At 43.0% G+C, this 22,741-nt stretch overlaps 1 protein-coding gene across 3 annotated transcripts; it reads right to left on the bottom strand.

The window, feature by feature from the left end:
• Positions 1 to 419: 419 nt before the first annotated feature.
• Positions 420 to 14,695, bottom strand: AGT (angiotensinogen). Of its 3 annotated transcripts, none has more exons than XM_053382485.1 (5): positions 14,411 to 14,695; positions 10,296 to 11,088; positions 6,392 to 6,662; positions 3,471 to 3,615; positions 420 to 1,545 (listed from the first exon to the last, which is right to left on the bottom strand). In XM_053382485.1, exons 2-5 carry the CDS (start codon positions 11,062 to 11,064, stop codon positions 1,357 to 1,359), a joined length of 1,374 nt encoding a protein of 457 aa, XP_053238460.1. In that variant the 5' UTR covers positions 11,065 to 11,088; positions 14,411 to 14,695; the 3' UTR covers positions 420 to 1,356. The 3 variants fall into 3 exon arrangements, with proteins under 3 accessions (XP_053238460.1, XP_053238461.1, XP_053238459.1); XM_053382486.1 differs by having other exon boundaries at positions 14,420 to 14,695; XM_053382484.1 differs by having other exon boundaries at positions 14,426 to 14,694.
• Positions 14,696 to 22,741: the final 8,046 nt, after the last annotated feature.

The following is a 22,741-nucleotide window of genomic DNA, read 5'->3' as shown; positions in this document are numbered from 1 at the left end:
CAGAACCACCACAAAGCGGCACTACCTACCCCTTACTTCGTAAGTCACTTCAAAAGGATACCGGGGTGATCATATTGAAAGCAACTGAAAGGTTGAAGAGAATTAACAGAGACACCCCAATCCCCCAAAAAAGACTCTTGTTGCCATTATTATGTATTATGTATTCAATTTATTCCCCACCCTTTCAATATTAAAAACAGTCTAAAGCAAATTAGACACAGGAACAGAGTGGGTCATGACAAAATACATATCAGTTATCAAAGGCCAGAGTAAAGAGGGGGCATTGCCCATCTCTTTTACTTCACAAAATGGGAAACCTCAAAAGGGTCTCTGGTGAAGATCTGGGCAGGTTATAGGGGAAGCTATAATTCTTCAGGTTTGCTATCCTCAATATATTTAAGGCTTTATAGGTCACAACCAATTGAGCTCCAAAATGGGCTGGAAACTAGTGCAGGTGATGAAGTACTGGCAAAATATCCTGATATCAACCAGTACTTCTATTTTCATTCTTTATCTGTGTTACCTTCTAGCAGTATCTTCTTTTCCAACCTTTTGATTCAATATTGCTTGATAATCAGAATATTTATTTATTTTTGCTCTGGAGCTGCTTTGGTGTCTCAGGTGAGAAGCCAGCATGCAAATTAAACCTGCAATATGATACACACCTAATAAAATTATGGTGAGAACCTAGAGGATTTAGGGAGGGGGGTGAATCTAATAAAAAGGAAAACCTGGCTTACTAAACGTTGAGATTAAATAGCATCTACAATAGGGGCTGAATCTTGATAAGTGAACAGGAAATTATGAAAAAGAAAAGTGCTGCAAAGAATAGAAAACTATTCTTTATGCTCCTTTTTAAAAAAAGTCCAAACAACAATTCTTATTTGAAAGAAACTGACCTAAGACTATTTTCACTGGGGTTGCTTAAACGGCACACCTATTAGAATAGCATTATTAATTCAAGTAAATAAGGCATTGGGATAATCCAGTTAATGAATATCCAACCACTGAGCAAGTGATAATCAGGTACAAAAGTATGTTAAACTTTTCTTGGCAGAACAGTACAGATGACTGGCTTACTGAGCAGTTACATGCAACAGGCAAAGTACAATATTATGGCATTTGTGTGGCACCCTAGATGTTGGTGTAAACAGATCTACCCTCACGCTATCCCCTTAATGGAATAAAGATGTTGCTAAATGCTATTGATAATTTTATCAATATTATAATCGAAAGATACATCAGTTTTGCCATTTCAAAATCTCTAATTAGGACTCGGTGGGATTCTAAAAACAGTTGCTAAGCAAGGAAAAGATCAAATGAAGTCTGGAAAGCCACCACCCCCCTTGTGGAAGTTTATGTTCCTTTCAGGGGATTTGTTATTCTGCCAAAATAAAGCTGTGTGCCTGACATTTCATACACTGCTAGCAAAAATGGCTTGTCCAGTGTTATTTTGAGCGCCTCGGTGTCTTGACTTCCTGCTGTGGAGTCTGTTGCTTCATCTGCTGTCATGGGAGTGAGCTCCAAAAGCTGCTGGTTTATGATCTGGAAGCAGAAAGGAGCCCAGTGAATTTGAAAGTCTGGCTCAGCAGAGTATGACAGAAAGAGATGACAAATGCAATCCACGTAAATAAAAAGGTGTGAAAAGTGCTAAGCAAAAGGACTTGGAACGCAGCAAGAAGCAACCCATAATGTTTACAGAAGACTTGTTGAATCAGTTTTGCCCAAAGACTTACTAGGGCAATAAAGTAAAAGTACAGTATGGTCCTGTATTAGAAATATGCTTCACATTAGCAATTCATCTTGGCTGAAATTTCCATACTGATCAGTGATCACTCCATACATTTAGATAATATTCCCTGACCATTGGCCAGGCTGGCTGATTCCGATGGGCGCTGGATTCCAACGACATCTGGAGAGTCATAAGTTCCCCATCTCTGGTTTATATTAAGAGGCTGTAGAATGCCAGACTAGGTCATTGTTTCATATTCACACAGCTAACATAGAATCCACATCTGTTCTTCCTGATATTATTTCCTTGAAGTATTTATAGACCACTAAACATGGCCGTGCTGTGGTATGGCTACATGCAACTAACTGATGCAGTTTTCCCAGAATAATTCAGATACTGCCTGGGAGTCAACACAATCTTCTGGAGAAGCCTTTTGAAATAGTGTTTGTAGCATCTGACAAAACGGGCATAACATTGGAGGGTGTCCAACTTCAGTGGCCTTTGTACTCTACAAGGCAGGTGTCATTCTGCTGAAGGACCTGAAAAGGAATTTCAGACGTGCCTTTTCCTTTCCTTCCATTTCAAAATATGTAGATAAACAACACTCTGCCATATTTGAGAACTTAAAGTATCTTGAAGTGTTGCTTTGAGGGGTAAATGACTGATTATAAGCCTCCTTAGCAACTTATTTGGCGAGAGTGTTATAAGTGGAAGAGGCTGAACATGGGGATAAATATATGTGGTGATGACACGACAGTTTTTGAAGGTGAAAAGCATGCTTGGCAGGCTGACATTTTGAATGGAGTTGCAGGCATGCTCAACATGTTCCCTGCAACCAATTTCCCATTAAAAGTGTTCCTTGGTCTAGTAAAAGTGTTCCTCAGCAGAGACTAAAATGTCTGCTTATACATGTAAATACATATTTGGAAACCTAAAGGGAAGAAGCAAATGGGAAGGGGCTGGTTCTGGGCCTTCTTGGTGGTAGCGCCCTCCCTGTGGAACGCCCTCCCTTCAGATGTCAAGGAAATAAACTATCTGACTTTTAGAAGACACCTGAAGGCAACAGTGTTTAGTGAAGTTTTAAGACTGATGTATTTATTATGTTTTTAGATATGTTTTAAGTTGCCCAGAGTGGCTGGGGAGACCCAACCAGATGGGTGGGGTATAAATCATCATCATCATCCTTCTCCAAAATGTCTGGTGGGCAATAGTGCTGTTAGGCTACAGTTTGAGACAACACAGAGGGCTCCATTCAGCAGTATTATCTGGATGGCCCAAAATGCAGCTGTACTGGCTTAACATATTTTTGAGAGCAGTAATAACACATTACTATCTAAAAAGTCAACTGCTCAGTGAGTCCAGAGTCTAAAATTCCCTAACAGTAAACACAATTTCTTGCTGGAAAAAGGCTAAGAACCCTTTTTTCTCCTCTCTTCGTCCTCCCTTTCACTCAACACTGCAGTCTTTTAAGGCTTCTTTTCATTTTTAAAATCATTCATCTGTATGTAACGTCTTATCTCCCCCTTTGTGCTCTGATTCCTCGAGCCCTTGTCCTCTCATAGCGTTGTCTTTGGTCCCATGCCTTCCTGGCATCTGCTCCAAATGTTCATCTTTCGCCCACTACAGATTTTGCTCTCTACAACAACTAGCCTGCTCTCTATTCTGTTGTTTACATGGACTTTGTCTCTGTGTGGAAGATGGAAAGCGCCTGCGCTTTTGTGTAGAAAATAGACCATACCTTCCCAACAGTTATGTTGTTGTCACTTAGTCGTGTGAGGTTGGCTTTATTTCCAAGCAGGTAAGACAGGGGCATTTTGCCAAGGAGTTCCTGTATATCATATGTGCTTTCCAAGCACACCTTTGGCAAAGTCAGCTGGATTTGTCTAAAGAAGATACAAGAAGGGAAAAAGAGAGGAAAATATATTAGCAAATTTGTGTATGCTGATTTATATGTGGAGATCAGGGCCGGCCTGCCCATGAGGCAGACTGAGGCACCAGCCTCAGGCGGCAGAATCTCACAGGGCAGTGTCCCTGTAGGTCCCTTGCCCACCTCTGACACCAGAGAAGGACTCGCAGAAGCTTCCAGTGAGATCTTGCAGAGCTGGGACAAGCTGTCTTGAGAGTTCTGTGAGATGTCACAAGATCTCACTGGGAGCTGCTGGCACCACCATGCAACCCCAGTGAGCCAGACTTTGCCCGGGGGGGCAGGGAGGGGGGAGGAACTTCCTGTTTTGCCTAGGCGAAATAGGACAGGCTGCCCCGATGGATGTGCAAATTTAGAAATGTCAAAGGTGACAAGGCAAGCCAGCTAAATCCCCACTGAAGTCACCCCCAGGTCAAGTCTTCAATTTGCACCACACCCCAAGTGAGCACAAGGCTGGATCTAGACGCATCAAAAAAGTGTTTCAGGAAAACGTGTTGTAAACCTCATTATGGGAAATCACATTGGCAAAAGACAGGACTCCACAGCGCCTTCTGGTGTCACAGTGTTATAACACATAAAACACTTTTTCTTGACTAATGTAGCTGGGTCCTAAATCAGCTCCTCTCCAATCCATTTACTGTACTTCCAATTAATTTCCATCAATTTAATTACCCTAGTCATTACCTCCCAAATCATCTTTAGACAAAATAATGTAATAGAATTATGACAAGCAATAAAAAATACGTCTTCTTGGGGAAAAGTTTGGTGTGATCACATTTTGGTTATTGCCCTTATATATATATTTAATATGTGTTTACTATGTAAGGCACCCTGAGAACTTTGGGTATAGGATGGACATAAATATGGTGAATTTTTTTTAAAATCACCTTACTTCCCCAGATAAATATCCCACCCAACAACTCAGATCACCCCCAATCCATTTTCTTCCAAAGTCAAAATCTACCCATTCAGGGCACTTTAGAAAATGATTTGGGGCCCGTGCATCTATTTCTAGCAACACCCTGCTCTTGGGCAAAACACTCTCATGGAAACCCTTTGGAATTTGAGTAAGAGGCAGAACAGAGATGATTCCTATGTCTGCCCTCTCTCATAGTATGCTCATAACATCCACCTAAGTATCAGGGGAAATAGATCTTATTTTGTTCTGGGCCCCTGTGAGGATACTTAATCTCTCACGGATGCCCAGCACAAAATAAGGGAGGGCATGCATTGCTCCCTTTCCCCTCTTTCTTTTAACAAAGTAAAGAAAAAGGGAGCTCTTACCTTCACCAAACCTCTCCTTGGCTTAGCATACAGAGATAAGTGAGATTATAAAACAGATTTAGGAGTGGAAAGGAGAAAATTAGACAGCCCTGTTATTTATTTTTTTAAATAACAAATACTCTTTGCTGGCATTTCTAAATGCCTGTTGATCAAGATTTAAATGTTGTTGTCAATGACAGGTATTACCGTATTTTTTGCACCATAGGACGCACTTTTTCCCTCCTAAAAAGCAAGGGAAAATGTGTGTGCATCCTATGGAGCGAATGCAGGCTTTCACTGAAGCCTGGAAAGTGAGAGGGGTCGGTGCACACCGACCCCTCTCGCTCTCCAGGCTTCAGGAAGCTATCCGCTAGCCGTGGGAGACCCAGCTCTCCCACGGCTAGCGGAGCGCTGCAATAATCCCGAAGCTTGGGGCGTGCGGAGCTCAGCGCGCCCCAAGCTTCTGGGTGCCGGCAAGGTCTCCGCTAGCCGTCTAGACCTTGCCGGCACCCAGAAGCTTGGGGCGCGCTGAGCTCCGCAGCCCCAAGCTTCGGGATTAGCGCTCCGCTAGCCGTGTCTAGGCTGCGGATAGCAGCCTGCTTCCCGGAGCGTCGGGCGCCCTGAAAGCAGAGCGCCCGGCGCTTCGGGAACACATCCGCAGCCTAGGCAACCCTGCGGGAGATCCCGCAGGGATGTCTAGGCTGCGGATAGCAGCCTGCTTCCCGGAGCGTCGGGCGCCCTGAAAGCAGAGCGCCCGGCACTTCGGGAACACATCCGCAGCGTGGGGAGCCTTGCAGGAGTTCCCCGCAGGGCTCCCCACGCTGCGGATAGCAGCCTGCCACCCGGCGCGAGGGGCGCCCTGAAGCAGAGCGCCCCTCGCGCCAGGCAGAGATCCGCAGGGTGGGGAGCCCTGCAGGAGTTCCCCGCAGGGCTCCCCACGCTGCGGATAGCAGCCTGCCGCCCGGCGGGCGGGGCGCCCTGAAGCAGAGCGCCCCTCACGCCGGGCATACATCCGCAGCGTGGGGAGCCCTGCAGGAGTTCCCCGCAAGGCTCCCCAAGCTGCGGATAGCAGCCTGCCGCCCGGCGGGCGGGGCGCCCTGAAGCAGAGCGCCCCGCGCGCCAGGCAGACATCAGCCAGCCCCACAAGCTCGGGGGACAGCAGGGAGGCGCAGCGCCACTATCCCGCTGTTCCTCGACTTGGTTCCGTTTCCCTGACCTGCTTTTGGGGGGGAAATAAAGGGAAAATTTTTTTCCTTTATTTCCCCCCAAAAAAACTAGGTGCGCCCTATGGTCCGGTGCGTCCAATCGTGCGAAAAATACGGTACTATTTGGACTGAGGTGGCTGAGTTTAACTTGGAGAAACTCTGTCATTACCAGTTCTCTGGCAACTGGATCTAAGTGAAAAGAGACAGCTATCCCACCTGACTGTTGCTGGTCCCACAAATATGTAATGTTGCATAAACAAAGTATACCTTGGGGACAGTCCCACCAGCCATTCGTTGGAAAGAACCTTCATGGAATATTGATTTTCAACACTGGCCAGGTCACTGTTATTGGTGGGCTGCAAAAGCAGCAGAAATAAATCCTGGCTAAGAGGAATTTTGATGGAAGAAATGTTCTGGCTGGGATCACATTTATGCTGAAAGGTTCCGGTTATTCTCATCATTGGTACAGGGATTGTTTTGTGTGAACTGAGCCAGAATTCCTGAGGTTCTTTCAGTAGGGAGGCTCCCTTCACAGAGACTGAAAAGAAAAATCGGAATATGGTTATAGGGAGAAAGGAGTTGATTTTTTAATCCATTTGGTTGGTTCACAAAGTGCCACACTGGCGGAAATTTCTTTTAATTCATTATTTAAAACATTTACTCCCCACTCTGTTTCTTTAACAGAATTCAGATGACTAACAACAGCAATTTAATATGACTTTTTTAAAAAATGAAGAACAGCAAAATAAAAACAGTAAAACTGACTGTTAAATTCAATTAAACCCTCCTCCCATTTTTTGGCAGAGTGGTAAAAGAGACAATCCATAATTCCTTGGGGTTATTCTAGAAGAAATCACTAACGGGTGGAACAATTAATTGATGCAAAAGTCAGTTACACACTAACGCTACTTCAATGAATTGGGCTTATTGCTTTTGATGCTTTAGTTAAGATTTCAGCATTGCAGGGGGTTGGCCTAGATGACCCTCGGGTTCTCTTCCAACTCTACAATGCTATGATTCTATGATTTTTAGTTAAGGAATCTTGAGGAACCTCTTATTCTATACACCATAGTTTTTCAACCACTGTTCCACGGCACACTAGTGTGCCGCGAGATGTTGCCTGGTGTGCCGTGGGAAAAATTGAAAAATTCGAAAGATTTTAAAAAAAATAAAAATTCAAATTTTCGCCCACTAGGCGGGCGCCGGACTGTGTCCTGGGTATGGGGGGGTGGGGGGTTTGACCACACCCTCGGCCAGCAGGGGCGCCGATTGGCGCTCCTCAGGGGGACACCCTCCACTTTTCTGATGTCCGGGCTGTGATTGGTCCAGACTCCAGCCTGGACCTATCACAGTAGGACATCATCTTCCGACTTCCTTCCCGCCCGAGCACAGTGTGCGCAGCAGCGGAGAGAAGAAGACGTCGCGACTCGAGTCACCAGGAGAAGTTGTCATTTTATTTCTCTTCAGTCTCCACTGAATGCCTTGACTGGGTTAGGGACCCTTATAGCTCAGCATCAGTTGGTGGAAAGGACATGACTTTACAGGAGCAGGAGGAACTAACTGAACTGAGACAAAATCGTGGTTTCAAGCTAAGATTTGCTGATCTACCTTTGGACAGTTTTTGGTTCCCCCTTCTGGCAAACAAAGCTATTTTGACATTGCTCCCATTTTCCACTACATATCTGTGTGAGATGAGCTTTTCAAGCATGATTGCTATAAAAACTAAATAAAGAGAGAGACTGAGAGCTGTTGACGAAGAGCTACGTGTGTGTCTTTCTTCGATTCCAGCCAGAATATCAGAATATCAGCTTTGTGTTCAGCTTTGTGGCCCAGGTTGCACACTGAATAAAGTATTTTATAATTTTTCATATTTCTGTTTACTTACTATTTCATAATAAAGTAATTATAAAATACTTTCTTTGTGTTTATTTGATTCCTATTCAAGAGAATTACTTTATATATAGTCAATATAGGCACAGAGTTAAATTTTTTAACATTTTCTAATGGTGGTGTGCCTCATGATTTTTTTCATGAAACAAGTGTGCCTTTGCCCAAAAAAGGTTGAAAAACACTGCTATAACATCATGTTTGCTGATTGGGAAAAGTTGTGGACCACCGGGTTGAAGTTTACGGCGTGTAATGCCTTAAGAGAAAATATAATGAAAATGATTTATAGGTGGTACATAACCCCAGTCAAGCTTGCAAAGATCTACCACTTGCCTGACAATAAATGTTGGAAATGTAAAGAAAAGGAAGGTACATTCTTTCACCTCTGGTGGACGTGCCCGAAGATTAAGGCATTCTGGGAAATGATTTATAATGAACTGAAAAAGGTATTTAAATATACTTTCCCCAAGAAACCAGAGGCCTTTCTCTTGGGTATTGTCGGCCAGGGGGTGCTAAAGACAGATACAACTTTTTTTATGTATGCTACAACAGCAGCCAGAATACTCATTGCAAAGTACTGGAAGACACAGGATCTACCCACACTGGAAGAATGGCAGATGAAGGTGATGGACTACATGGGCTTGGCAGAAATGACGAGCAGAATCCGAAACCAGGGAAGAGAAGCGGCGGAAGAAGAATGGAAAAAGTTCAAGGACTATTTAAAGAAATACTACAAAATTAATGACAGTTAGAATGATGTTGGATTAAAATAAATGGTTACTATTAGTAATGGTTAAGACAAAGAGAATAAGGATGATTAGCATAAATTTATAGTAAAATAAGGGAAGATTCGCTGAATAATTATAAGAATTTAGAATACAGAAACGGGAGGCAAGAGGAAGTCGAGGAAGAAAGGCTTAAGAAATTAGGATATGAAATGGTACCTGTTTTTTGTTCTGTTATTGTTTGTTGTCTGTTTATGTATGTTTTGTTTGTATTAATATAAAAATTGTTTAATAAAAATATTATAAAAAAAGAAAAAGAAAAACACTGCTATACACCTGAAAAAGGTAAAGGACCTCTAACAGTTAAGTCCAGTCACGACTGACTCATCTCGCTTTACTGGCTGAGGGAGCTGACGTTTGTCCGCCGACAGTTTTTCCGGGTCATGTGGCCAGCATGACTAAGCCGCATCTGGCGAACCCAGAGCACCACATGGAAATGCCATTTATCTTCCCACCGGAGCAGTACCAATTTATCTACTTGCACTTTGACGTGCTTTCGAACTGCTAGGTGGGCAGGAGCAGGGACCAAGCAACGGGAGTTCACCCCATCAAAGGGATTCGAACCGCTGACCTTCAAATCAGCAAGCCCAAGAGGCTCAGTGGTTTAGACCACAGTGCCACCCGTGTCCCTTCTATACACCTAGTGCGGTGTAAAAAGAAACAAAAAAACCCCATTGACTCCCCAAACCTACCAGAACCTTTAAGCATGCACTTGGACTGTTTAGAAGCTTTTTCCTTTTTCAGTAGACTTTGGAGCCACGTTAGATGCTCCAAGAATTTCCAGTGGCTGTTGTGTGAGCCAAGGGCGTATTGTTATGGGAGCACACTAGAGATTCCTCACCTATTTGCACATCCCTACTGCTGATTAGCTATCATTGCTTTGAAAGATGGGGGAAAGGTATAGAGAGTGCCCCACTGAAGGCTTCTCGTGAAAATATCAGTGTGCGTGCGCACATGTCCACATAACACAGCAGACAGGCTGATTTCATTGCCGCAAGATGTTGACTGAAATAATTTTTATGGGAATTGCTTCTGTTCTTTAAACCAGATGAAATCAATTCTTGCTCCCTCAATATCTATTTCCTGTGGTAGGCGGGAACAGAAATTCAATCTGCAGAGCAGTATACCACAAGGCTTTGACTTCCTGTGCCAGAGACAAACTGTGGCAGTAGCTACTGCATGTGATATTGCCTATGACATTTAGCTGTCCATCTTTGAAAACAGCTGGTGTAAAACCTAGCTGGGCAATTCTTACATTAGCACAGTCTTAGGGAAGCATGTGCAAGCCATCAAAGACATGGACTTACCTGTAAGTGTACAGATATAAATTTCCAGACACGCGTTAGAGGATTTCCCACGTTAGAATAGAAGATTTAATACTCAAAAAGTGAACAGCGTGGCATTATGGGGTACATAAATTCAGTTCACCTGATGAAAATTTGATTCCCTATAGAATTGCTACTGGTTTCAACAAGTTGGAATTCTCCCTGCTCACTTACCTTTCAAATGAGTGTAAGTTGCTAACAGGAGGTTAGTTTCTGGATCAATGTCTGCCAGCAAACTCTTACTTTGGTGGGTGCCTTTGACAAAAGCATTCATTTCTTCTGCTGCCTTTGTGGGGTTTGTAAAGTCCACAGCTCGTACGAAGAGATTCATGTTTGGAAAGACCAAATCATTGACAAAGGACTCGGATAAACGGATTTCGGGGGCAGAGAAAAGCCAGGAGAACTTCGAGAAGAACAGCTGATCATCTTCTTTTGAGTGAAATGGACTTTTAGCAATGCTGCTCAGAACAGAGAATACTTTGCGCCCATCAATTCTGTAGGTGCAGTTTGGATTAACGGATGAGGAGTCAAATCCTAAAAAAATCTGCAATTCCTTTGCTGTTTCACCAGAGGCCCCTATATAGAAGGCTAGCAAGGACTCGTAGCTGAATGTGGGGGACAGAAGAATATTTTCTTCCTTGTGCATTTTCCTGAGTTGTTCATAGAAACGTGCACCAATAATATAAATGGGGTCTCTCAGCTCTCTCCGTAAATGACTTCTTCCCTCGCTCTTGTTTCTGACACCCTCCTCATGTGCCGAACTGATGTGAGATAAATTTGAGACGGGGACAAAATTATTCACCTGCTGTTCCCTGTCTTCCACTTTCTTGCAACCAGTTAGGTTTCCTACGTCGAACAGATAGAATGGGTGGACGTAGACCCGGTCACAGCCCACAATGGTAATGCAGAGAAGGAAGCACAAAAAACTCACTCCGGGGTTCATGTTTGACTGCAACTTCAGCGATGTCTGTTGAAGAAGGAAAAAAGCAACAAAGGGAAGTTTTGTGAGTTTGCCAAGCATTTATTTCTGCCAGGTAAAATGGCTACTCAAGCCACAACCAGTTAACGGGAGGTACTTTGTACCTCCCATCTTCTGCCCTGGGTGGAAATGCTTCTAGTCTGTGGCTTGCTAGGCTTATTGGCCCATACTCTGAGATTAAAAGGCCTGTGCTCACCAGTATCAGTTAACAAAACCACGATCAGATCTAAGGGTTACTATGCAAAAAAGCTGTAACTGACTGATCACATTGTGTATTTGAGTCACGTTTTAGATCAGTGGTTCCCAAAGGGGGCACTGGAGGTGCAAAAGACTATCATTGGATCAAGCTCATCAGTTTTATTGAAATAATCAAACCAAATAGTTTTAATTGGATTATGAAGAAATGTGCAATTAATTGTTAACTGCCTTGACTTTCATTGTGTTGTTAACTTCCCCAGTGCAGGCTGCTATTCTGAATAATGCTTTTTATATGGTAGGGTAGAGTAGGGTAGGGTAGGGAGCACTGGGGATGAGTTTATGGAACCAAGGGGATAGTGGCCTGAAAAACAAGGGGAACCTCTGCTTTAGAACCTGGGAATCTGGCTGCTTTCTATATCACAACTACTAGATGCTGTAAGCTTTCTTCCTTTTCCTGCTCAACCAGGAATCATGTGAAAATATGAAGCTGTCTTATAAAGAATCACGCCATGGGTCTATTTAGCTCATAACTGGCTATTTGGCAGCAAGTCCTAAAGATCACAGATAGGGATGATGATGGTGATGATCATGAATACTATTATTATTATTACCCTATGACCTGAAATCCAGGGGGTTGGACTAGATGACCCTTGGGACTCCTTCCAACTCTATGATTCTATTATCCTTATTTATGTAGGCGGTACAAGAATGAACTTGTGACTTTCTGTACTCAAAGCAATAGTGAAACCTGGTCACCTACGCAATGGGTACGAGCTGCATCTCTTTGCTTTTTTAAATTCCCCTTTTTAATTTATGCATGAATTTTTAAGAACATTTTTATAAATTACTCACTGGTATATGGCACCACTTAGACTAAAAACAGCAACAAAAACCAGAAATTACTGACTGTTGTTGGAGATGCAAAATGCCTAGAACAAATATATTCCACATTATGTGGACATTATGTACAAAAATCCAGATATTCAGAAATTCAGTATTCTCAGAAATTTCCCAAGAGATTCAATGGTAATACTGTTTGGTTAATACTATTTCTATTATTTCCTCAAACCACTTGGCAGCTGCAGCTGGTTCACAATCCTTGATAATAATAATAATAATAATAATAATAATAATAATAATAATATTTATTAATTATTTTCCCAGCCCCTCTGGGAGACTTACAGTACATATAAAAACATCCTGCTTTATGTTGTCCCATCTGGCAGTAGTTTAATATGACCTTTGAAAAGAGAAGACCCTTTCCAAAATATCTCTGTTAGTGCTGTGCCCCTGCATCATCCAACAGAGATGGTTGGGCCAGTTAGTACCAGCTAGAACCTGAATATGGTCCTTTGTTTGAAGACTTGTCCAGGCCAAGTCTGGTTTAAAGATTAAAAAAATAAACAAATCTGAGCACAGAGGAGGGACCCTGAAGTTGCACAGCAGGGTCAGCTGTGGTCGTAGTCTTCCTCCTATGATGAGATGTGCCACATTTCTATTTTAATTAGAAGAACTATTTCTAAACTTGCATCTCTACATTAGCTTGTACAATGTTTTATGCAAATCTGAGTCTTCCTTCCCCTACCCCTGTTGCAACACTTTTTTTTTGCAGTGTATAAGGAGCCACTCCATCTACACGCTCTGGAACACTGATCATTGTGGGCAGAGGCCCATATACACAGGGCTTCTCCTGCAGACATCCATGCATAATAGCTCAGTTGGTTAAAGTGTGGTGCTGATAACACCAAGGTTGCAGGTTTGATCCCCGTATGGGACAGCTGCATATTCCTGCCTTGAACTAGATGATCCTCAGAGCCCCTTCTGTGGCCACTAAGGCAGGGTAGAGAATCTGTCAGACCTCTGAGGTAAGGTCAGAATTACAACTCTGCAGCCCTTTTCTATCCAAGATGCCATTTATTTATTTTTAAATGCATGAAGCAGCCTAGTTACTTTTGTGGGCGGAGAATCTTTCGTTATGCCGATAACCAGGATGTTTTCCTCCATTTCCTTGCACACTTCTCAGCTTTTGAATAAGGCTTGGTTATCTTTCTCAGACTGATAGCATAAAGACCAAGAGCACCACAACAATTTCCCACTCAGAACATCCCACACTTCATCGCAAGACTCTTCCTAACTGAAGACCACAGCCTTTTCACCTCTTCTGACACCATCCTTTTCTCTCTTCCCATGAGTGTACTGAACATCCACAGTAAATAAAAAAAATTCAATCAGCTTCTTGGCTATTTCATCTAACTTCACATAGGTGTTAAAATATTTAATTCCTTTCCATTTTTACTACCTCTCTTTACATTTATTTGCAATCTGTACATCTCAAGGGCCATTGAGGAAACCCAGTCAGATGTGTGGGGTATAAATAAATTATTATTATTATTATTATTATTATTATTATTATTATTATTATTATTGGAGTTAGCCCTTGACTTCTGCAAAATGTTGATTCTACCTTACGGCTGCAAAGGTATATGTTGCAAATTAATGTACTGCACTAAGCTAACCTGTTTCTTGCCATCTTAGAGAAAAATAATAATTAACCTTGTTAGCTTTAGGACATAAAATAAGGCACACACATTATCTTAGAGCATATAAGAAGAATCCTAGTGGATCAGCTCCAAGGTCTCACTGGTCCAGCATTCTCTTATGACTCCTGCCATTCAGATTCTGCTGGGAAGCCCATAGCGCCACAGTCAGGACATGAGCAGAACAGCATCTCCTACTCATGATCCCCAGCAAGTGAAATTCCAAGGCAGGCTGCCATCACAACTATTTATAGCCTTATATTCCATGAACCTATCTAAATCTCTTTTTTAAGCTATCCAAGTTGCAGCCATGGCTACATCCCTTGTTGAGGTGCAGCAGCCAGAGCTGTGCACAGTATTCCATGTATGTTCCCAACATACATTTGTATAAAGGCATTATTAAGGAGGGGGAAGAGAACGTCAAACTGTAACACTTATGAATTTTTGAAAAGGATAGACACTTATTTCCTACCAACAGGGTGAAATTATAATATGAATAACAGTGCTATTTAGACACTCCCTTTTGCATCATTTCCCCCTCAACAATTATAAGGTCTGCAAATGAGTATATACACCTCTCTCACACTCACTGTCTTGTGAAGTGGATCTCCTGCCGTTTCCTGCGCTCAGGATCTGACTCCAAGTGACAATTTGTGCTCCTATTTTATCCCCCTGATTGCCTAACCTAAGTTACACATTAGCTGCCCCCTCTGCTCTCTGACTCCAATGCACAGTGTCCTGGGATATGTGTTTTTCCATGTATTTGTAATCATTGCTCTTTCCTTTTCCTCGTGAGAAGAGCAAACATTGGCCGAGGAGGCCGCTTCATCAGTTCCGAGCTTGCTGTCTCCTCACAGTATTTTTCCTCATCTGTTCTCTGTCCCCTAAAAGAGAAGCAACTCAAATGAGGACCTCATCCTGCAGGGGAAACAATGGGACATAGCAGGAAGTTGTGTAAATAGTCTCTAGCACAGCTTTTGTATATTCTAAACAGGGACGGTGCTCTTCAGGGAAAAGCTCAGGCCTTAAGAGTAGAACTCAATGTCATGCTAAGGCCATCGTTCTACTGGCGCAAGCATTTATGTTTCTAATATGGAATTATTTCCCCACTCTTCCCACCACACGATACTCTGGGGTTTTTCTCAATCCCCCAGAGCTCATTGGAGTTCAGTGCACAGGGAGAAGAGGGAGAAATGCCCTATTGCAGCAATAGGATTCATTGCAAGTGCAACCATTTAGTTGAATCCAGCCCTTAAAAATTAGGATCTTCAGCATAATTATATAAACTTTTGTTGGGGGAAAAACTTCATTTAATAAAAATTAAATGAACTGTTTAAAATTATATGATTCCGCCCTCTACAGTATTATGTTTTTAAATGAATGGTGTTAGGTAACAAGTGACTAATAATAATAATAATACAGTGGTACCTCAGGTTAAGAACTTAATTCATTCCGGAGGTCCGTTCTTAACCTGAAACTGTTCTTAACCTGAAGCACCACTTTAGCTAATGGGGCCTCCTTCTGCTGCTGCGCCGCTGCTGCACGATTTCTGTTCTCATCCTGAAGCAAAGTACTTAACCCAAGGTACTATTTCTGGGTTAGTGGAGTCTGTAACCTGAAGCGTATGTAACCTGAAGCGTATGTAACCCGAGGTACCACTGTAATAATAATAGAAGCTTATTAAAAATAATACACTACACGGCACTACACACACAGAGTGCTTTTTTCTTAAAAAATGTTTAGGGGTACTCTTCGTACTCATATTGAAATACTACCCCTCAATGAGGCCAAACATAGATTCACAAAATGTTTAGGGGTATGCATACCCCTGTGTACCCCCAGAAAAAAACACTCTGTGTGTTTGTGTGTGTGCACACATGCGAGGGCACACACACACAATAACATTTGCAAAACAGAACATTTCCCACAGTTACAAAATGATACACTCTCCTGTAGGAATCTGCATGGTGGAATTACTATTTTCATGCTGGTATGCATGCAACAGGACCTAGAGACTGATTCTCATAATCACCTGTGAAACAACAGATTTTATTAACTCATGATATTTGGCTTTAAGCTCTTTTGGTTTTGTCCATTCATGTTTCATGTTTCTCTTGCTGTTATATTTAATGTAAAATAAAATATATCACTTAAATGGCACCTGCATAGGGGCTCGGGAGTGATATAATTCATCAGCCATGATGTCATGGGCACTGTGCAGCAGGCGACACGACACTAGCACAAGCCCATTTCGCAATCCACACTGCACTTATGACCACAATGGATGCCCTCACTTGGAAACAAACATTGCATTTCCCGAAACACGGATGTTCTGCGCGCTGGGACAAATGTGGTTTCTTCACATCAGAAGTGCAGCCTTGGACAAAGACGTCTGGATTTCGCACAACTAGCAATTTGTCAGTGGGAAAGAAGAAATACCTCTTCTGATGTTGCACTTACAAAAACTTCCAGGCAAGGCTACGTAGAAAGGGCAACTGGGTTGTATTGCAAATGGTTTGTCTGTTGCTCCAAGGGTCTTGATTAAAATAAAATAGTGGAGGGGCCCTGCTTTCAGCTTGCATAAAGGGACTTAAAGAACACAAGTCAAGAGAGTGGAGATTCCCTCCCAAATACTGTAACAACAGTCAAAGTCAACTTAGTCTGCTGCAGAAAATAAATAGCAGAGAGGCTTGTAGTATCTATGCAAAGGCCTATCTGTCAATTTTTGTTTCTCTGTTTTCCAGTCTTCAGCTCTTTTCGCCACATTTCTACACCAATCTGCCTCCTGAAAATTATTCAGCATTTTAGTGCAAATTTCTCCCAATAAGCACATCTTGCACAATTGTGGATTTTTCCATAGCAATTTTTCTTAGTAAAATGCATTTTTATGCATGCTTTATTGTAATATATGGATTTTTGTATGCAATCCTTGGCTGGAGAACTGCATTGCAAAATTCAGAAAAATGTGAATCTTGAAGAAGAAGGAGGAGGAGGAAGAGGAGGAGGGGGAGGAGAATTTATTATTTATACCCCGCCCATTTGGCTGGGTTTCCCCAGCCACTCTGGGCGGCTTCCAACCGAATATTAAAAACACAATACAGCATCAAACATTCAAAACCTCCCTAAACAGGGCTGCCTTCAGGTGTCTTTTAAAAGTAAGATAGTTGCTTATTGCCTTGACATCTACTGGGAGGGCGTTCCACAGGGCGGGCACCACTACCAAGAAGGACCTCTGTCTGATTCCTTGCAACCTCACTTCTCGCAGTGAGAGAACTGCCAAAAGGCCCTCGGAGCTGGACCTCAGTGTCCGGACTGAACGATGGGGGTGGAGACGCTCCTTCACAGGATGGCTGTGTTTTGGCTTGTATGTTGTTTTGGAAAAAGCAGATTAGGTTGGTTCACCTTTAAATGTAAACCGAATTGAATTTCTCCCCCATCTCTACCGATATCTCAAAAGCTAACAGATTTATTATAGCATAAGGAGAGCAGAGTATCTGAAATGCTGGAGCAAGTAGGCAAACTAAGGCCCGGGGGCTGGATCTGGCCCAATCGCCTTCTAAGTCCGCCCACAGATGGTCTGGGAATCAGCGTGTTTTCATATGAGTAGAATGTGTCCTTTTATTTAAAATGAATCTCTGGGCTTTGTGTGGGGCCTGCCTGGTGTTTTTACATGAGTAGAATGTGTGGTTTTATTTAAAATGCATCTCTGGGTTATTTGTGGGGCATAGGAATTCGTTCATTCCCCCCCAAAAAAATATATAGTCCAGCCCCCCACAAGGTCTGAGGGACAGTGGACTGGCCCCCTGCTGAAAAAGTTTACTGACTCCTGTGAGTAGACCTTTGCTCAGATCCAGCAGGGCTCTTTGAGTGTTCTAAATACACATAACTTTGAGTGTACAGAGGTGGCACTGTGAGCCAGTGCGTCTGACTGTTAACCAGAAGGTTGGTGGTTCGAGCCTACCCTGCAGGGCAGGAATACTGCATTGCAGTGGGTTGGACTAGATGACCCTTGGAGTCCCTTCTAATTCTATGATTCTATAGTCCATTCAGAGAAGATCAGGGAATGCTTACATTTTATCTTCAGAGCTCCCGTAGTGATCAAAAGCAAGAGTAGCCAGAGTTTCAAAGTTCCTAAAATCTGAGAGCCATGCAGAAGGCACATACAACCTTTGTTGAATTTGCTGTTTCAGCTCCAGAAAATGGCAAAAGCAGTATGGGTTGATTTCTTTCTTTTTTAAAACAAAACCTTAATTCTAATCAAGGAGGCCATTCAGATGAAAAGCTTTTGTGATTTGTTTCATAGCCGTGTTTCAAGTGGCTTGCTTTTTTACTGCAGATAAGGCGCAGGAGTTTGCGCCTTTTAACAGCGGGTGAAAAATCTTTCTCTTAGCAGGCTTAATGGCTTTTCTTCTTTTCAGCTGATATAATGCTTTTTGCTGGACACTTCCAGGGACAGAAGACAGGATTAGATTCAGAACTAGATACCACAGTAAGTTGCAGGATCAGATTAGAGAATGTGCACTGAAAGGTGGTGAGGTACGCAACTCATTACCTGCACAAACTTATCCTACAAGATCCTGTTTGAACACTGTAACCGGGGCAATCTCTTGCCTTGGAAAGGTCAGATCAATCACCCTTCCTAGTCTAATAACCTCTGACCAGAGAAAAGTGTTCTCCAACTTCAGATCTGCAATTCCAGTTTGCACATTATATCCTGTGAAGAAACAACAGCATAAATGTGGCACATTGCACACACAAAGAATAAAATGCAAATTTTCTGCAGATGTAAAGTTATGCTTAATAACAGCTCCCATGAAGAGTTAAGTGTCACAACATCATACACAATCACAACCCCTCACATACAAACACAATTGTAGATGAACCACACCCAGACACCAAGTATACTCATGGATGAAACAGGTTTTTTTAAGGCTCTGATTGGGAGCCACAATAGATTTTTATTCTTTAGACGAGTCTGCCCCCTTGTGAACATGATCTGCAAATACTGCAGGTGGTTTTCTCCATATTCTTCCTTGCATGAAATTGGCAAGTGTGGCTGATAACGCTGCCATTCGAGAGCATGTTGCTTATTGTATTAGCATCTTTGAACATTTATACAATGTAACATATTATTCCGGAAACTATGTGATATGCAGCATGTAAGGTAAAGGGACCCCTGACCATTAGGTCCAGTCGTGGCCGACTCTGGGGTTGCGGCGCTCATCTCGCTTTATTGGCCGAGGGAGCCGGCGTACAGCTTCCGGGTCATGTGGCCAGCATGACTAAGCCGCTTCTGGCGAACCAGAGCAGCAAACGGAAACGCTGTTTACCTTCCCGCCAGAGCGGTACCTATTTATCTACTTGCACTTTGACGTGCTTTCGAACTGCTAGGTTGGCAGGAGCAGGGACCGAGCAACGGGAGCTCACCCCGTCGCGGGTATTCGAACCTCCAACCTTCTGATTGGCAAGTCCTAGGCTTTAACCCACAGTGCCACCCATGTCCCGCAGCATGTAGTATCTTGCTACTAATATGAATTTTTATTTCAAGACTTTGAAACGGAGATTCATACATTGAGATTGTATTCAAGGTACAGGTTGTGGGTTGCTAAATGGAACTGCTGACTAGGGACTTCACACTTGAGAAACTTGCTGACTAAGAGTCGGAAGAAACTGGCCAAAAAACATAAGCAGGTATAAACGCTCGATGCACATCAACAGCCAGATAGTTCAGTTGGTGCTGATAACGCCAAAGCTGCAGGTTTCATCCCCACAAGGGACAGCTGCATATTCCTGCATTGAGGAAATGTCATTGATTACAGAGTTAATACTCTCTGCTTCACAGTTTATTATTGCACTTATAATAAAGGGAAAACAGGGACATAATTAGCTGACCATGGGATGGTGTCATTCTGTTTTAATTGTAATTATTTGTCTGTTTTAAACAGACTTTATATATGTATATAGTTTTAATTCTATTAATGTTTAATTATTTTAAAATATTTTTTCTATGTTTTTAGTGATTATTGTTTTTATCTGTAAGCTGCCTTGAGTCCCACTGGGGGAAAGGCAGGATATAAATAAATATATTGTAATATATAATAATAAAAGCTAGGATTGCCATATTTCAAAAAACTAAAAACCAGAACTCCCCAAAAGCGGTTGAGTTTTTTAAGGAAACCACCGAAATTGTTGAAAATACAAACAAACAAAGAAACAAACAAACAAACAAAAAACCATGCAATTTTTGGGTTTACTTGCTGAAAATCCAGGACAGACACCTTCCAGAAATTCCCCCCAGATATCACTTCCGCCTTTGAAATCAACCCTATAAAAACTGACCTGTATGACTGCATATTATGAGCACAGAAGTCACATATGTAGAGAAGTCCATCTCACTCTACACATTCTGAAATTAATACAATATAGCCAATTAGGTGCACAAACCATTAATTCTAACATCAAGGGGTTGCTACTCAAACATACAAAGAAAGATGGATAGGAGTATTAGGAGAAGCTCTGAAGACTATTTGCATGAGCCTTACCATGTACCATGAAACAACCTATATTAGTAGCTTTGAGCAGCACATATCAAAATAAGTGCCATTTTCTTGCCTCTGACTTCTTGGTCTGTGTGTCATAAAAAATATATGAGCCGGGTGTGGCATTTTAACTTTTCACCTCAGGTATGAAAATACCCAGGGCTGATTTGACTGTTATGTGAATAACATTACACGGGGTGTCACGACTTTAACACCATCACCTTTTCCATTCCACAGTTTTAAGCTGACACTAAATCTTTTTGTTATAGTATTTATGTAGCTATACTTATGGTGTCAATTACTCATTTGTTTTGGGGTTTGTCTTGTCTATTTAAAAACGTAAGAAAGGCTTTCTTTTGTTTTTTTCCTGTACAGAATTATGCAAGAGCTGGATAAACTGGTTGAGCTTTTGCCCGAGAGACAACACTGTCTCTTTTTCATGTGGTCTTTAGTGGTTATTATATTCCTGGCTAGCAGACAATGCCTATTGAGAATTTGCCTTCTCCTCCCTCCATCCACAAGTCTATTACTTATTTAAAAGCATTGTAGGGCACCTAATATGTCTTAAAAAATCTCTAAGGGGTGTTAACGTGCATTTACCTGAATCAGAGATACACCTGGAAGGTATTAAGGGCTAATGTTGACTCTTTCAAATCTACCTGACCCTGCTTGTAGGAGGCCAAGATTTCTTGTGACCTGAAAGGTCTCTCCACCCCACCCCCACCCCTCTCACTACTTTTACCTCACAAGTAAGTTTCTGGCTTGGGGTCTAGTATTGTCAGACAGGCGGAAATTATAAAGCATGTACAAGAATACAGGGCTTCCATATAAGGTACAAGACCCTTTGTACTCTTATAAAAAACAAGAATGAATGAAATTATCAAGATGCCCATCTCTGCCCATCACTCAGGAGTGTGGAGTGTCTTCATTCCAGCTTTTCCTATGTATAGTCTCAGGTAGGGAGTTGGTACCCAACTCTCTTCCCACCCCCACCCCCTGGTTTCTGTGATTGGTAAGACCTAGCCCAGGGGTCAGCAACGTGCGGCCCATGGGCCGGATGCGGCCCACAAAGACCGTTTTAGCAGCCCCCCAAGCAGCCCCCGAACTGAGTCACCCATTTGGCAAGTCCCCCATGCACTGCGCTAAATTGGTGTAGCGCAGTGTGGGGACTTGCCAAGCGGCGCTGGAAATCGCGTCTGTGCATGCGCAGATACCAGAAATCGCGTCTGCGCATGTCCAGATGCCGAAAATCACTTCTGCGCAGGCGCAATTTTCATCGTCTGGGCATGCGCAGAAGCGGTTTCCAGTGCTGCAGACATGTGCAGACGCGATTTCTGGTGTCGCACTGTGCCAGTCCAGCCCACGGTGATCTCCGTGAGAGTGATCTGGCCCATGGCCAGTAAACCTTGCCGACCCCTGACCTAGCATATCACAGTGAAGCCCTTTGCTGCTTTTGGTCAATCTATTTGTGTACATAACGTATGAGCATCAACCATTGGCCTGCAGTCAGGGGCAGAGGAAGGGGGGTGCGGTGGGTGCGGGCCACCCCGGGTGTCACCACTGAGGGGGGTGACAAAATGCTGGGCGGCACTCACTGTGGGGCCTGCAGCGTGCCTGAGCCACACGTCTCTCCTGGGAGAGACACGATGGCTTGGACACGCACAGGCTCCACGCTGCCCAAATGGTCCTCCTGCTGCCTCCCCCCCCCCCAGCTGCAGGGCTGCTGAGTGAGAGGAGGCAGGCGGACTCCTCGGAGGCCCCACGGTGTGCCCTGCCCCTATGGTGTGCCCCACCCCAGGCACCTGGGCTGCTTCCTCCGCCGCTGCCTGCAGTGCATCTGCCTGCTGCAAGATCGTACTGAACTGCTCACTGTCGCGAGAGGGGAGGATGTGATTCGAGGCGGAGCTAAGAATCAGCTCAACACCCTACTTTTATTTTTGTATTGTTGTCAAGTGAACTGGACTACGTGCATGTAGCTAACTGTATGTGCCTTAGGCTGTGATATTGTCTTGGAGGTTTTGTTGGGATAGGAGGGTTGTTGCTGTTATTGATATTATTTTTTGTATCTTTATTTTAGATGTTATGATATATGTGGAAATTGTTCAATGTGTACTTTTTGATGTTTTATTTATTGTTTATGAATGCTTTTGTTACGTATGTAATTATGCATATATATTTTTACATATTGTAAGCCACCTTGAGCATGGTTTGGAAAACTGCATACAAATAAAATGATTGTGTGTCTGCATTGTGGGCAGCCTTTAACCCAGAAGTATTCAGCATTTTGGACTACACTTCCCATCAGCACCTGCCAGCATGAATGATGGGAATTGTAGTCCATAACATCTGGAGATATTGGCTACCCCT

This window comes from Podarcis raffonei, chromosome 3 (assembly GCF_027172205.1).
Source record: "Podarcis raffonei isolate rPodRaf1 chromosome 3, rPodRaf1.pri, whole genome shotgun sequence".
NCBI lineage: Eukaryota > Metazoa > Chordata > Lepidosauria > Squamata > Lacertidae > Podarcis > Podarcis raffonei.
This window is presented reverse-complemented; position numbering and strand designations above follow the sequence as displayed.

Excerpts from the sequence above, each read along its gene's own strand:
- AGT (XM_053382485.1), bottom strand. The coding sequence starts at position 11,064 with ATGAACCCCGGAGTGAGTTTTTTGTGCTTCCTTCTCTGCATTACCATT. Across the intron at positions 6,663-10,295 it reads AACTTACACTCATTTGAAAG|TCTCTGTGAAGGGAGCCTCC; the intron begins GTAAGTGAGCAG and ends TTTTCTTTTCAG. Across the intron at positions 1,546-3,470 it reads ACAACATAACTGTTGGGAAG|ATCATAAACCAGCAGCTTTT; the intron begins GTATGGTCTATT and ends TTCTGCTTCCAG.